The sequence below is a fragment of the Sycon ciliatum genome, chromosome 9 (genome assembly GCF_964019385.1).
Source record: "Sycon ciliatum chromosome 9, ocSycCili1.1, whole genome shotgun sequence".
Lineage (NCBI taxonomy): Eukaryota > Metazoa > Porifera > Calcarea > Leucosolenida > Sycettidae > Sycon > Sycon ciliatum.
Genome location: NC_088651.1, coordinates 21623753 through 21639717, shown reverse-complemented (window position 1 = coordinate 21639717; position 15965 = coordinate 21623753). Strand labels below are relative to the sequence as shown.

General features: G+C 44.6%; 1 protein-coding gene across 1 annotated transcript; it reads left to right on the top strand.

Moving 5' to 3' along the window:
* The first annotated feature begins 7384 nt into the window (after nt 1–7384).
* On the top strand, nt 7385–15918 carry LOC135824564 (growth hormone-regulated TBC protein 1-A-like). Its single transcript, XM_065337296.1, is given in 10 exon segments — nt 7385–7809; nt 11065–11207; nt 11315–11361; nt 12121–12235; nt 12555–12685; nt 13301–13358; nt 13361–13393; nt 14321–14384; nt 15276–15384; nt 15650–15918. Coding segments are annotated over 10 exon segments (1056 nt in total). The 5' UTR covers nt 7385–7693; the 3' UTR covers nt 15890–15918.
* The last annotated feature ends 47 nt before the right edge of the window (nt 15919–15965 follow it).

Sequence of the window (15965 nt, the reverse complement as noted above, 5' to 3'; positions counted from 1 at the left end):
AATATCATCGCGCTCTTGACCTCGAAGCTGACTGCTGAATGCGATTAGGAAAGAAGATTCCTGAAGATGCACCAGACTGATTCTGGCAAGCCGTCTGTCGTCTGGATATGCACTGTTGTTCGTCATGGTCAGCAATCTTCTTCGTTCGTCCTTTCGTTTTCCTGACCACGATGATGACAAGCAGCTCTCATGCTCAGGTTAGTGCTACTTGTATGTCTGGGCACACAACACATCTGAGATGCACCCACTGACGTTATCGAACTGAAGAATGCAGCAAGGGTTCCTCGGATTCTCTTGACTTCGGAACAAATTTCCTTCACTTTCACCCTCTCAGTCTCTTCCCCATGTGCCCTCCATGCATGCACAATGGAGCTTGCATTACAAATGTTGTTTTTACTTTGGCAGTGCGTTCGATAACGTTAGGGCAGTCTAAGTTAGGTGTTCTTCTCTTCAGGCTTATTGGGCCTGTAAAAATTCTAAAAAATAGCTTCCAAAATGTAATGCTAAACGCAGGTCCCTATGATTATGAATACGGTTCTGCTGGGCAATGATGTTTGCACCAATCTACACTCTATGCTGTCACAGCACCCACAACTGATCCTCTCTCTCTCTCTGATCACTATTAATTTTGATAAAGCTAATCTTTAAATCGCTGTTGCACAGGATCTCAGGTGCGAAGAAGCGATGAATCGATACATGGCATTGTGAATAAAAGAAGAACAAATTCACAGTGCACGTGAGACTCGGTTAGAAAGACTGCGTTTCCGCGTTCGTAAGAACGCCACACGTACACCCCGGGGATCATGATAAAGAAAATATGTCGTGAAAATGACTGAAAAAAAACTGAAAATATTTTCTGTATTTGTACGGAAAATCACTCCTTGTTCGCACTACAGAATTTGGGCAAATGGTACAGAAAATTGAAGAGGATCAATCAGCTGTGTAGAAGCATTGCAAGTGTAAGCTGAGCGATGAATAGTCTTGTACCAAAGTGAGTGCATGCCGTACCACGACAACATGTACATGTAGCACAAAAAATAATGTCGTGAGTGCAAGTCACACATGTTTTACACTTCCAAATGCAGCCACCGACATGCATGTGCGTGTCAAAAAACTTTATAGTGCAAGTATGCATGCAATGTACACGGCAGTACGCAAAACACTGCAAGATACGGAAAATCAGAAGTCTGAGTACGCAAAACAGACTCAATTGGTGGGCAGCTCTGTACTGGCCTGTACGGAGGGAGTGAATCTCAATGTGTGCGATGCATGGACTTCGGCCGACAGTGAAAACTATGCAAGTCGTGTAGGTTTGCAGGATGAACGTGAGTCCTTTTAGACAAGCGCCTTAGTGAAGTAGCCCACCGAAAGAAGAGTACTTGACACCGCAAAGTGGAGTCTGCGCATACAACAGTGAGGGGGTAAAATTAGCTATGACTAATTCTGCATGTGTGTCACATTTCACTAGCAGATAGGCACACGTGTTGTTCCAAAAAGATGCTTATGTCAGTGTCTGAATATGTCATGTACCAGGTAATATTGTTGCCAGGATCTCACGGTGAGAGTCAGACTTGGATATGGTATCAATTAGGGGTGAAACGATTACACTTTTCAACTATCGGTTAACCTACCCTTGTATCGATTCGATTATGATATTGATTACTGCGTCCTAGAAATTGTCGCGCCAGACCAGCACAAAGCATGCCGTGTTGAAATATACACATATTCATGTACATACACACGTGCAGATAAACCGCGTACTCTAGCGTACTCTGCACATCACGTGCAGGTGCAGACAGTCAGTTTTTTTTTTTTTTTTTTCACAGCCCTACTGGAAAACATATGGACAACAAAAAGAAACGAGGAAAAGGACAAAGTACAGTATCTAGTAGTGCTGTACATGACATCTTTTGATTCTTGCAGACGGTTCTTTTTTTAGAATCGCGTAATCGAAATCGTTTCCTTGTAATGATCGATTAGACGGATAACCGATATAATCGTTTCAGCCCTAGTAGCAATAGATTATCAATATCATACATCACCACCCAAAGTATAATAGCCGAAGGGCCCGTTTGTGTGGTGGTGTATGATTTCGTGAGCAAGATGAAGTGGCTACAGATGTGTTTTATATAACACCCTAAGAAAAGATCATCAATACTGGGGAAAGTGATTCTGGTAGCATGTTGTATCCAGTGTGGCATGACAGAGACTCCCTCGATTTAGGCTAAGGCCTGTGGAGAATCCATGAATCCATAAATACAATACATACAGGCAGCACAACCTTCGGATTATATGCACTTTTGCTTGCCTCCTGGAGTGTGGTTGTACCTTGGTTCAGTAGACTTTGTTTTTCAAATTTGTTTCTATAACATTAGGTTTCTTTGTGTTGCTGCTATGTCTTTTCATGTGTTTTACAGGATTGCCATCTGTGGATGAATACCACTCTGAGGCACTCTCACGAGCGAAGGTGTTTGAGAATCCATGTCGGAATGATGGTCGTGTTGGCCTAAAGGTGCATTACATTGCCGATGCTCGCCACCTCCACCCTGGAACATGTTCAATTTCTGTTTCTCGTATGGAAGGACCGAACAGGTTGTTTTCCTACCTCAGTGGACCACTCAAGACTGAACAGCACTGATGGAAGAAGATTTGCCGTGATCTCGTTCACATAATCGACCTGTTTAATTGCTGTACTGAGGTGACTGCTTCATAACAATGACCATGCAGCATTAATTTTTGCATAGTACTTTAGTGCCCCTAAAATTGGAGAATATCGAATTTCTCTGCTAGCATTGTGGTTCTTTTGTGAATAAACATCACTACTCTTTTTGAGTAGCATAGCAATGACAGAGTTGGTTTAATGTATGACAAAAATGGAGCTGCTTTTTAAACCTGTACTGTATAATCAGTACCGCCGGAAGCAGTTTTTGATTGGTCCGGTAGTTTAATGGCCTTTTATACTTTGTGTGTGATATGGCGGGTACACACGTCCTCTACAGCAGGAAACATTTGTTGGTGGCCAACAAGTTGGTCCGGTGATAACCTGACCAACCAGACCGGTTCCGGTGGGCCTGATAATTGTGGGGTTCATGAGCAGCTCAAGTACTTGCATGGTTTTGGACATGTCCTCAGTTGAAACCGACTTCACCCAAGCGTTCTCTGAGGGGACCGAGGTCTACTCTATCAGTTCATGTATTCTGTGAAGTGACATGACCATTCGTGGGGACCTTGCTCATAACTGCGAAAGTCCTTGTCTGATTTTTCCGCGTCAATTGAACGTTGTACATGTGCATGTAGTGAAAGCCACATGCATAAGGCTGTTCCATGGCACCATGCCACCAAGCTCTGGGTTCATTGGCTGAACATATTCTTCGGCACAGTAAAGTCGTGCGCCCAAGAGCGTGGAAGCCTAGAACATCCAGCCTGGAATACTAAGAACACCACAGCCCAAAATTAAGAATTGCGGTGCTGGGTTTGTGCTGTTGTAAAACACGGGGATTGTTATTGATTGTCATGTTGTACATGTATTTGAGCTTTACCACTACATACACGTCTGTCTATACACAATATTCAATCTGCGGACAGCATGCTGTTTCGCTCATCAATGCAGCACAGAGAAAATGAGGCAGATGAATGTCCTGCTAGAGAGCATCGAATATAGGTATAGAATCATGCCTTGCAGATCTCGTTACGGCCCCTTCGATGCATGCATGTTTGAACATTAGACGGCTGTGTAGCTTCAGTTATCTCAGAATATGTATTTATCCAGCAGCAACAACGTTGGGCACCGATTAACTGACACACAACTATTCACTAGAATGAGTATGCGTTGGAACACTTTACCCCGAGTCATACTATAGGAGTGAGTGCCATGCATGGGTTTACCTCACAAACTGAATTTCATAATTTGACATCCAAATCACAGAAGAGTGAGTGGTGTTCCAAACTCACTCCATGTCCTGCGAGCTACAGTAGAATACTTCTTATAGCACGTTCTTAGAAACAAATCGTATAAAGTTAGGTTTGAGGCTGTCAACCCAGAAATTTGTGATTTCACAGCCATAGATGTTACCAGTCAGGTAACTGTATACAGTAGGTATGCAGAAGAAAATACTAGTAACTCCTTGTGGAAGAGCTGTGCCAAAATGTGTACAGTACAGTAAATTAATAAAAAGTGAGAAAAGCAGTGACAAGGCTGTGCATGATGTAGATCTACCAGTAAGTACAGTGCACCAGTGAAACTGTTCGTGTAGTCCCGGTATACCACTATAATGATGGCATGGCCCATGCCACTACAATCTATTTGCAGTGGGCCGCAGTAGGCCAGTGCAACAGAAAGCAATTCAGTAGCTGTGTGCAATGTGAACATCTATGATATGCAAGTAAACTGCCATACAGCACAATCGATTACTCTCAGCCCACATAAGTACAATGTAGGCCAATCAGTAGTATAGATACATAGAGCACACTTTGCATCATACATAGTCAGCACCAAATCTGTATTGTCGATGTACTTTGCAATGATGAAATGATGGCAAGCGTGCTTGATTCATCATAATACTGCCTTGAACTTGGTTGGAAGTTAGTTGTAAGTTCAGTGGTCGAGGTAAGCAGAGCTGCTCCAGCTTTCAGAATCCTGCATGAAAAAGGCAGAAAGCAAACCATTGCCTTTGGGTTATCTGTCATAATAATAATAATAATAATAAATGTAGGTATAATAGTAGCAAGCTGACGTAAAGAGCCTGTCTTTCAATACAATAATTCTATCCACTGCATGGACAGACCTGGTGCTTCATTCACCTCTGTTTCTTGCTTTCTCAGAAAACCTACTTCCTCCTTCTGCCATCTAGCTCATGACATACATTTTCTTTACGCCTTTTCAGCCATGGTCGACTTTCGCCCCTCCTGTTTGATTGGCAATTGCAGTCAACCTGGGGAATACTGACCCTCGATTGTGAATGAAAAAGTGTCGCTATTGGTGTATTGTTGTTACTCGTGAGGTTGGAAGTATGTAATCAAATGGTCACTAGATCTGAAGATTGTTATTTGCGAGTTGTTTTGTAAACCCGAGGTACATTATTCACAAGTTGGATTGTACATGCTATGGGATGTAGAATAACTAACCAAACAAGAATGGTGTAACAATGATTGAGTCCATATCCAATTGGATGAACCTAGAGCGCATGATCCATTCCAGAAACTTGAAAGGCGACTTCAGTGAGTCTTGAATTGTCAGCAGCATCATACTTCCATTGAGCTTTTTTTCTTTTTCGAAACGACCCTCTCTTTTCAATTCGAACGAAGGTCAACATACAATTACGGCAGGCATCCATGCACTGATCTTCACTGTATACATGTGCATGTATACTGCACTGTAGTCTGTACAGTCAACTAGTCGTGGTCCACTTGGCTTCCATAGGTGCAACTTGGCTTACGGTAAGTGTCACTACAAGTGCATAGTAGCCCCCCCCCCCCCCCCCCCCGGGAGTGCATGTGAACAGGAACTATGAACTGGTAAAAGAATTATTCGACACCTTCGTTCGTTTCGATGGAGAAGGTTCATTTGGCAAATTGAGGCCTTCGTTTCACCCCTAGCCCCAGGAGCGAAATTTTCACTACTTGGCTGCCTGTTTGATCCGTCCTTGTGGAAGGGTTGATTTATGCATGCCCGCATATAGACCTTATTCGATAAACATCACGATCACGTGAACCGGGGACCAGGGAGCGGCAAGAGACCTGCACTCAGTGCACAGAGGCTCGTCCAGGGAACATAGGAACAGAAAAATACCGGTATTTTACTACTGCCTTGTACGAACTGGGCCTTTCTTGCCACTTGTTTCACGTACGCGTGCCCCAGCTTACGACAAATCCCTGGAGGCGAGTCCAAAAATCACATTATCGAATAAGGTCTATAGAATTGCTAATCTAGACGTTTGGGTTTAACAGAGCAAGCCTGTGATTAAGAGTTGCACAGAACACAGATCACGTAGAACTACCCAATATGGGATCAAAACTCACAACGTTTTGGGTACTTTGGTCTCATGTCGTCTCCCCAGGTGCTATGAATCCCTGATGCACATGTATCTACATATACAATGTAACCATTACTCTACCAATGTTGCGGACGATGACCCCCCCCCCCGGCATACAGAAAGTTGCTATGTCCTGGCCCTCATACAGCATTGCGGAGGCACTTCTGCAAAAAGGACTAGCCGAAAGTGGCACAACAAATTTTCTATTCCCAGAAAAGCGGCGTTCCAGCCGAGTTTATCTTTTGATTAAATGGTTTTCTCGGTTGGGATTTCATACCTGACAACCATCCCGATTTAGCCGCGACCATCCCGACATCGAGGGCGGTAATAGGCACCCAAAAGTGCATTAGTTCCATGCCTCACCGCGAGCTATATTTGTACACATTTTCATGCCTAGGTATGTCATTCGATCTCAGGTTTGCAAAGGTTGGCAGGCATGGGATTTGTAGAGTGACCAGTTCTGACTATTGCCACCTGCTGCGCAGAAGTGTCATTCCTACATCCTGGCTGCAAACGTACCTTCAATCCCCCCCCCCCACACACACCACCACCAACAATGTTAGATCCTATTTACAGGACCTCATTCTATATGAAAGGGTAGCAGAGGCACTGCCAAAGTATAAAAACAACATTTGAAATGCAACCTCCATTGTGCATGCATGGAGGGCATGGGGAAGAGACTGAGAGGGTGAAAGTGAAGGAAATTTGTTCCGAAATCAAGAGAATCCGAGGAACCCTTGCTGCATTCTTCAGTTCGATAACGTCAGTGGGTGCATCTCAGATGTGTTGTGTGCCCAGACATACAAGTAGCACTAACCTGAGCATGAGAGCTGCTTGTCATTATCGTGGTCAGGAAAACGAAAGGACGAACGAAGAAGATTGCTGACCATGACGAACAACAGTGCATATCCAGACGACAGACGGCTTGCCAGAATCAGTCTGGTGCATCTTCAGGAATCTTCTTTCCTAATCGCATTCAGCAGTCAGCTTCGAGGTCAAGAGCGCGATGATATTTTCAGAAGGAATAATTTTAAATTTTTTTTAAATTTTGGGGAAGAAGCTTCCTTTCTAAAAAAAAGCGTTCCTTGCTTTCACGCAAGGTGCCTTGCGGGACATGTCGTCGACAGCACAGTGTCGGCAGATCCACGTTTGTAGGCTGCAGACCCGGCAGACGTTTTGATCAGCCCGGCCTGGTGGCGAGATTTCGGACCCGGGAGTACTAAAAACTGCTCGCATCCCAGGGTGCTCAGTTTCGCTCTATCCGATCGAGTAAGGCTTCCAGAAAGGCCCTCAGGTGCGCGGCCTGCGGTGCCATAATATACCTCGCTTATGGAAGTAGTTAGTTATGCGCTACTCATAAAAAAAATCACCGCGGGTGCGACGAAGCTCGAAGTCAAGCAAGAAAAATACCTTTCGAGTCAAACAAGGCAAAAGTGTCAAGCTAGCTATTCGAAATCAAGTCAAAAGTCGAGAGCTCGAAGTCGAACAGGTGCAGCGTACAGTAGCACTCCGATTCCGTGGATTGTGGAAGAGAGTGTTCATGTTAGTATTGTTACATGACTGTATCCAGATTGTGTTATATTACTTATTAGTGTAGGGCTCCTATTTTTGTTTCACTCCTGAAGTAAGTCTCGTAATGTACCAGAGCGTAGAAGTAGATCATGTCTGAAGCAGAAGCTCGGTCGCCGGAATCAGCCAAAGAGCGGCTGCAAGAGAGACTCAGTAGTCGTTCAGAAGCTGAAGCCTCGAACAACGAAGAGCTTGCAGCCAATGAAGAGTAAGTCATTATCAGCTGTGCAGTGAGTCCGGTTTACTTCTGGCTTTCTGTTTTCCATTCGTTAGTTCGCAGCCTGTGGAAGACAGTTTTTCCATACATTACTTGTAACAATTTCGCTGCTGGAGAAATGTGTGTAGGCAAGTGGTCGTGGAGAGTCTCAGGTACGGTATGGGAGCATGACAACACAGCGCTCACCTGGCAGGACTTACCTCCGCGATCACTTCCACAGACAAACATCCACAAAAACAAACATCGAACTGCAATGACTTTTTATGTTTAAAGGGGAAGTTAAGGCAAAAATTAAAATTTCACCAGTTGTAGTCTTCGGGGTGCTGAGTCGAATGGTCTTGGTCCGAGAAAGCTGAGACGCTCCCTTCCTACTTGAATCCCAATCGAACTCGCGCACTTCCACCGAAACTGGGTGACTGCGCCCTACTAGATGGGGATTTGTATGCAAAATGTCACTAAAAGCGCCATTTCGTTCTTATAAAAGCACGGATGACCGCGATTGGCCCATATGTTGTAGTCTTTTGGACGCTGAGTCGACTGGTTTTGGTCCGAAAAGGCTGCGATGCAGCGTTCCTCCTTTATTCCCAATCGAACATGGTTGAACAAGTGGTCACGTGCTCCTGGGTGCCCAAATGGCCTGGTCACCACACCAGCAGGTGACAACTTTCACACCAAGGTTCAACTCGAGTTCAACTCGAGTGACAGGACTGCACCCCAAAAAGGTCAAAAAGGCTAGTAAGTTGTACCCTGCAGGCACGGTGACCAGCTGACTGGTGTACGCAGGAGCACGTGACCACTTGTTAAACCATGTTCGATTGGGAATAAAGGAGGAACGCTGCATCGCAGCCTTTTCGGACCAAAACCAGTCGACTCAGCGTCCAAAAGACTACAACATACGGGCCAATCGCGGTCATCCGTGCTTTTATAAGAACGAAATGGCGCTTTTAGTGACATTTTGCATACAAATCCCCATCTAGTAGGGCGCAGTCACCCAGTTTCGGTGGAAGTGCGCGAGTTCGACTGGGATTCAAGTAGGAAGGGAGCGTCTCAGCTTTCTCGGACCAAGACCATTCGACTCAGCACCCCGAAGACTACAACTGGTGAAATTTTGATTTTTGCCCTAACTTCCCCTTTAGCTCCACACTAGAAGCAAAAGCATACTTCAAAGTACAACAGTTTTCCTGCACTGTTTCTTACCTTAAAGACAACACAAACTATTGCTATCAGATGAAATAGGTGCAAGGAGAGAAACCGCTGTACTAGTAGCAAGGAAAGTGCAAAGATGTAGAAGTGAGATGCAAAATGTTGTGCAAGAACGAGTGTGAAAGGAGAACTCAGCCATGCGTGTGTGATGTCCAGTCGCAGCCAAAGAAACCCGACCCACGTGCCGAAAGCAGTGCCAAGGCTCATGCGGCCCCTGCAGCCCTCAGAAATATTTTTGGAGCGTGCATGAGGTAATCGAAATGGAAACGCGGCGCTACTTTTGACTGGCGGGTGGAATTTCTTTGGCCACAACTGTCAACTGTAGATTGTGTGTAGAAACCTAGCAAGTCCTGTCAGACGGTATTCGAGTAATTATCATGCCATTGTGTCAAGTGTAAGTACCGCTTGAATGATCTACATGTACATGTACTTTGAAATACAATGCCCCCCCCCCCCCCTTGTCGGATACTGGTTGCGAGACTCACCATCCCATCCTTGCCGTTAGGCGCTGCATATGTCACCCTGGTATAATCAGGCATGGTGGTGGCCTGGCACAAGCAAAACTTCCTTAGCTGGTTATGTGTTTCTCAACACAATTGTATAGCCGGTTGTAACACGGACTTTTTTTACAATGTTATGTACGTGCTACCCCACAGGCATAAAAATAGATCATATGCGCCAAATAAGGTCAGCCTTCTTCTCATTGCATAGTAAATGCGATTAACTCACTGGTGCCAATTTCTCACAATAAATGTCATCACAAAGCTGCACGGAAAGTGTACAACGGTTCCCAGCTGTAGTAGAAAGCTCCACGCCCATCCTACGACAAGGAGGTAACACAAGCTCATATCCATGATGTATCCATTTCTCGATCTTCAAGGACTCGGCACAAAGTAACCTTTTTTGAAGTACATGTCCAATCGCACTGACCATCACCCCTGCATGTACCATAAGACATGCATATGCCGTCTTTGTCATATTCTGTTTCTTTATCTAATATGAAACTCGGATGTTGAGCCAATAATAAATAGAGAAAGGGAAGGAACATTATGGATACGAGTTAAGAGTAACTGTCCACCACTGTAACTAGATACTATAATACAGCCAGAAAGTGCAACAGCTGGGCACAAAACTGACAGAGTACTGAGACATTCGATGACCTGACACCTAGCTCTGACACATCTTCTTTATTTATTTTTATTGAAATACAAATTTAAAAAACCAGCTTTGATTGACTTGCAACATGATTGTAGAAGTGTTGTTGCTTGTGACTGCATCCAGTGCAAGAGGACGCAGCTGATCTCCAAGAGTGCGTAGATGTGTACTTGTAGGTTTTCAAGGTGGCAGGGACCATGTCTTGCAAATAGGAACAGACAATCCATTGACATACCACCTCGAAGCTATCAGGATGAGGAAGGGAGGGGGGGGGGGGCTACAATGGCTGTTGCTGTTGTTGAAGACAGATCAAAGAGAATGATTTCATTCTTGCGCATGCTTCTGCAGTATTAACATAAGCGTGAGGTTACTACAGATGTTCCTGGGATAAACAGGATATTACCCGCATACTGGGACGATTCTATGCTTCATATCAATCCCTCATGCTTCTTGGTCGCTGTTGATATCTGTGAGGTATCACCACCGTACTTGGGTAATCTCCTCTTCCTATGAAGTTATATACTCTTGGTATAATGTATGCATAGTAGTTGAACACAGTGGAGCGTGGCCATGAAACGTACCTAGACTGGTTGCCGGTGACCAGCACAGAGCAGTCTTTGTACATTGTACTTCCTGCAGCAAACTCCGCAACCGCCACTCATTGATGGGTGCATGCTGGATCTAGTGTCATCCTTTTGTTTCTTGTCGTGCATGTATTTGACAAATAATTAGACCTAGAGTACTTGGTGACTAGCTCGTGCCACCAGGAATGCTGCATTTCCCCCAAACCTGCCATCCCCATAACTGTCCTTGTTTGACTATGGACTGACTTGAGTAGGGATGCCTGACTTTTGATGATTTCCTACACTGTGATATTGGTCCTTGCAGAACTCTTGACCCGTACGGTTTTGTTCGTGGAGATCGATTTGATCATGCTGAGTATGACACCTTCAACGCTGCATATACAACTGTGTTGGTGAGACGTACCAGGCGTTGGACATCAGTTAATTATAATGCACGGCATAGAAGATGTGAGTGAGCAAGCCATTTTTTTGTTAATTGCCGAGTTGTCCTCATTGTAGCCTCTTAGGTCGGCTACTGAACTGTGTGTGTGTGTTTTGTGTGTTTTGTACATCAGTGAAGCGGTATATTCGGAAAGGCGTGCCATCCAGCATGCGTCGTGAAGTGAGTGCCGTCTCTGCCTTATACTTATTACTCCAGTATGGCTGCTGGTCTCAGGCCCCAGCTAAGATTCGGAGCGTTTTGTGTTTAGTTGCACCTGCCTGTGTTTGCGGTACTTAGTGACTAACTGACTATAGTATGTGCAAGTTCCAGGATCCTCACAATCAACATCCTCTAACTAAGCTTTTCCACTAGTAATTTCATTGCCTTGGTTTCACAACAAGTAGAAAGAAACTGACCAAGCCTATTGCATTTTATACACTTGAATTCACAATTAGAGGCCGTTTACATGAGAAAAATCAGCCCGGGCTTATTCAACCCTAACTACGGTATGTGCATGTACCCTTGATTGTATTCATGAGTGTCGCTGATTAAGTCCCTCAAAGCTCACTCTGGACATGGTGTATGCCATATTTTATGCTAAAGTTTGCCACTGTGGCATGCCTGCATAGATCCTGGTGTATGAGCATCCAAAATCATAGTTATCTCTTGCCTGCCTGTCTCTCTGTCTCTGTGCGTGTATATATGTGTGTGTGTGTGTGTGTGTGTGTGTGTGTGTGTGTGTGTGTGTGTGTGTGTGTCTCTCTCTCTCTCTCTCTCTCTCTCTCTCTCTCTCTCTCTCTCTCTCTCTCTCTCTCTCTCTCTCTCTCTCTCTCTCTCTCTCTCTCTCTCTCTCTCTCTCTCTCTCTGTCTCTCTGTCTCTCTGTCTCTCATCATTATATATAATTTTCTATGCCGGTGTGTACATGCGTGTTTTGACAGGTGTGGTTATCAGTATCAGGTGCATCGGACCTCCTGGCTGAATCACCGGGACTCTACGATGAACTGAAAGACATTTCTAAACTGGAAGAGAAACACAGCAGACCTATTGAACTCGGTAAGGTCTGCACACATTGCTATATCCAGGTTAGATTATTTCCTCACCCCCTCCCCCTCTATTTGTTGAATACTGTATGCTGTATGTGCTACTTTTCTTACTATTATTTTAAATTGACTCACCGTGTCACTGTGATGTGGCAAATGTGTTCCTTTCTTGGATTAGATAGGGAGTTGACGAAGTTTGCCACTTCTAACTTACATTCATGCATACATGTATGCATGTATGCATGTAAATTTGGTACGAATATTACTATTATATTAGCAACTGCTGGTGTTCTCTAACTCTATACTCTGTGTGTTATTTGCCATCCCAATAGACATTCATCGCACCCTTACAGACAATGTATATTTTCGGCTGGACGGGGACAAAAGCAAATTGAAGCTTGACTCGCTGCGCAATGTTCTTGTTGCCATTGCGAAGCATCGTCCATCGATTGGCTATTGTCAGGTACGTGTACATGAATGGAGAGTGACTCTAAGTCGTCCACCTGCTAGCATGATCTACGCACACATAGTGACATACACACACGCACGCACACACACACACACACACACACACACACACACACACACACACACACACACACACACACACACACACACACACACATTTTCAAGCCTTCGATATTTTATACTGTTTATAATACCGGTGAGAGGCAATGCAATACTAAAATGCACAGCGTAGCTATATTGTAGGTAAGGCACTAAGCAGCCAGCTGAAGTAAAATAACTGCAGTTGCATCACAACACACTGACTTTGCTTGCAAACTACATACTTTCTCCATCAGAAAGAAACAGAAGACAAGACAAAGTATAGAGAAGTACTAGTATGCAATTCTCCATCGTAGTAACATCATTTGAGCTGCGAGTGGCTGGGCCTGAAATGGGTTTCCATCATGTTGTTGCCTGAAATGCCTCCCCAGTACTTGATAGGCACGTTTTGCAATTGTTTGCAAGTATCGAGTGCCAAAACGAGTATTTTAAAGTGACGAACAATCGGCGGGATTGTTTCACCCCTAACTTGAAGTATTCTGTGTCTTTTTGTGTTTTACCTGGATGTCAGGGTTTGAATTTTGTGACAGCATATCTTCTCCTAATTGTGGAAAATGAGGAAGAAGTGTTTGGCTGATGATTGCCTTGTTAGATTCCTTACCTGGTGAGTGTGGCAATGGCTTGCTATCTCTGTCCTGGGACATTATAAGTTACCTACAGTCCATTCAGAAAAAGATGAGCGCTGGCTCTGGCGAGCTCCCGTATTTGGCGCTTTTTCGTAATTTTGCCGTACACGGTGCAGTGCCGCGAGATTTGAAACAGGGTCCAAAAAAGGTACCCCAGCTGGGGTTTTGAACCACAAATATACTTGCTTAATGGAGAAATAGACTTCAGAAACATAATTGGAAGAGCATTCCCCCCCCCCCTGGGATTGCTGAAAAATTGTGAGAAAAAACTCAAAATTTGACCCATTTATGGCCAAAGGCCAGGATATCATCTTTGTATGAATGGACTGTAGTGCTATCTTATGTCATGGGAGAGGGGGGGGGGGGGGGGAGGGCATTGTACTCAGAGCCTGTTACCTCTTGTCCTCGGACATTGCGCCCAGATCCTGCTCTCATGTGCTGGAATCCCGATGTATGTTAGCGAGACTGAACTTGAAGTAGCACAGGGAAGGGAACAGAAGGAATGACATTGCTATGACACTGTGTAGTCCACATACCGGGTACCGCCAAGAGTACATAACCCCCCAGAGTGTGCAACGTCGATCCAGCTCTGTGTAGGGTCTTGGTCGAGCGGAATCGGATCTTCTGATGTCATGCGTACACTTCACACCAGCGCAAGGCCGGTCTCGAGGCAGGGCACCATTGTTTTGATCCAAGAGTACCCGCGACTCCCCGGGTTCCCTCAGATGTGTACGGTATTATGACGCAAAGATCCGATTCCGCTCGACCAAGACCCTATGCAGAGCTGGATCAGGCGTTGCACACTCTGGGGGGTTATGTACTCTTGGTACCGCGGGTACGTTCTTCTTGAAATCTCGTTTTGTGCATGGATGATGTCATTGAGGCACTTGTGTTTCTTTCTGTAGACTATTATGGCGATAAGCTGCGTGGCATGCAAATGGACTGCTACGTGCTTCAGCAGCTGGTTAAGTGAGCAGGATGATATTGCCTGTGTTAGTTTATTCTCTATTCTCTCTCTCTCTCTCTCTCTCTCTCTCTCTCTCTCTCTCTCTCTCTCTCTCTTTCTATCTATCTATCTGCCTTTTTTATCTATATAATATATATATATACTCAATCTGCGGACAGAACTGTTTCGTCCTTTGTGGACTCGTCCGTATTTATTAGGGCTGAAAGAAATATTCGAATTATTCGAATATTCGAAATGTGCAGATCGGAAAAAGAATATTCTTCGTTTTAATAGAGTAGAATAAGAATGTTCGTAAATGTACAGAAACTCGCCTTTTTTTGACATCCAACAGGTTTATTTGGTGCAGAAAGTGGGTGAGATTGCCACCTTCCATGTGTTGTCATCAGCAAGACAAATGATAACATTGTCCTTTTCAAATGTCCCTCCTGTAATTGGGGTATACACCAGTTGATGGTCTATGGTTACCATGGATACAACTAGGTATCCATGGATATTGTATTGTTTAAAATATTCGGAATATTCTTCGTTTTACACGTATTATTTGGAAAGAGAATATTCGTTCGCTTCATTGAGCATTCGTTTCAGCCCTACTATCTAACGATCTATCTATCTATCTCTGCATTGATTCCCATCAACTCTCTCTCTCTCTCTCTCTCTCTCTCTCTCTCTCTCTCTCTCTCTCTCTCTCTCTCTCTCTCTCTCTCTCTCTCTCTCTCTCTCTCTCTCTCTCTCTGCATTGATTCCCATTGATTCCCAGTGATGATCGTGTAGCAGTGATGGGGTTGGTCAGCACAGCTACTACCTTGTAGGTGTGTGATGTTCACCGCAGTGTACTTGTCACTGTGTGAGAGTTTGAAGCCGATGTCATTGTCTCTCCCTGTGACCCTGTACAGAATGAAAATGCCACGGCTTCATGATCATTTCCTCCGGCATAGCTGCTCTGTGGACCTGTTTGCTACGAAGTGGTTCATTAACCTGTTCCTTGACTGTCTCCCACAAGAGGTGTGTATGTGTTGTTGCAGTGGCTGTGCATTGAAGATGAGTACTGATTTCTGTCTAGTGCTGGAGTTTCAGGCCGGTGCTACATTTGCTACAGGTACATGTACTCTTTCTGAAGTTAGTGCATTAAATTCCTTCGTTCATCAACCCCAATGTTGTTCTTGTACTTGGTGTAGTCTGTAACGCTACAGACCACTATTCCGTGTACATGTACATGTAGCTGATTTGTTTTTCTCCTCTTTCTGTTCACACACTTTTAAATCTGCAGACAGCGTTCAGAGTTTTGGATTGTTTGTTCTACGAGGGTTCTAAAGTGCTGTTTCGTGTCGCGCTGACCATACTCAAGCATGAAGAAGAGCGCCTCCTGTCTTTCTCTGACATCGGTGACCTGCTGATGTTCATGAAGGTACATGGCATTGTGCAGTGTAGATCTACAGTGCTGCTCAAAGGAATGCACAGCCCAGAGTGTTCAGAAGGCTACCACGCCATGATGCCCGGTGTTAGCTGACTAGTCCAGGCGGATATCACTGAGCAGCACTGTACTATGCCTAGCTGTGTTATTAATGTGTTATATGTGTTTAACT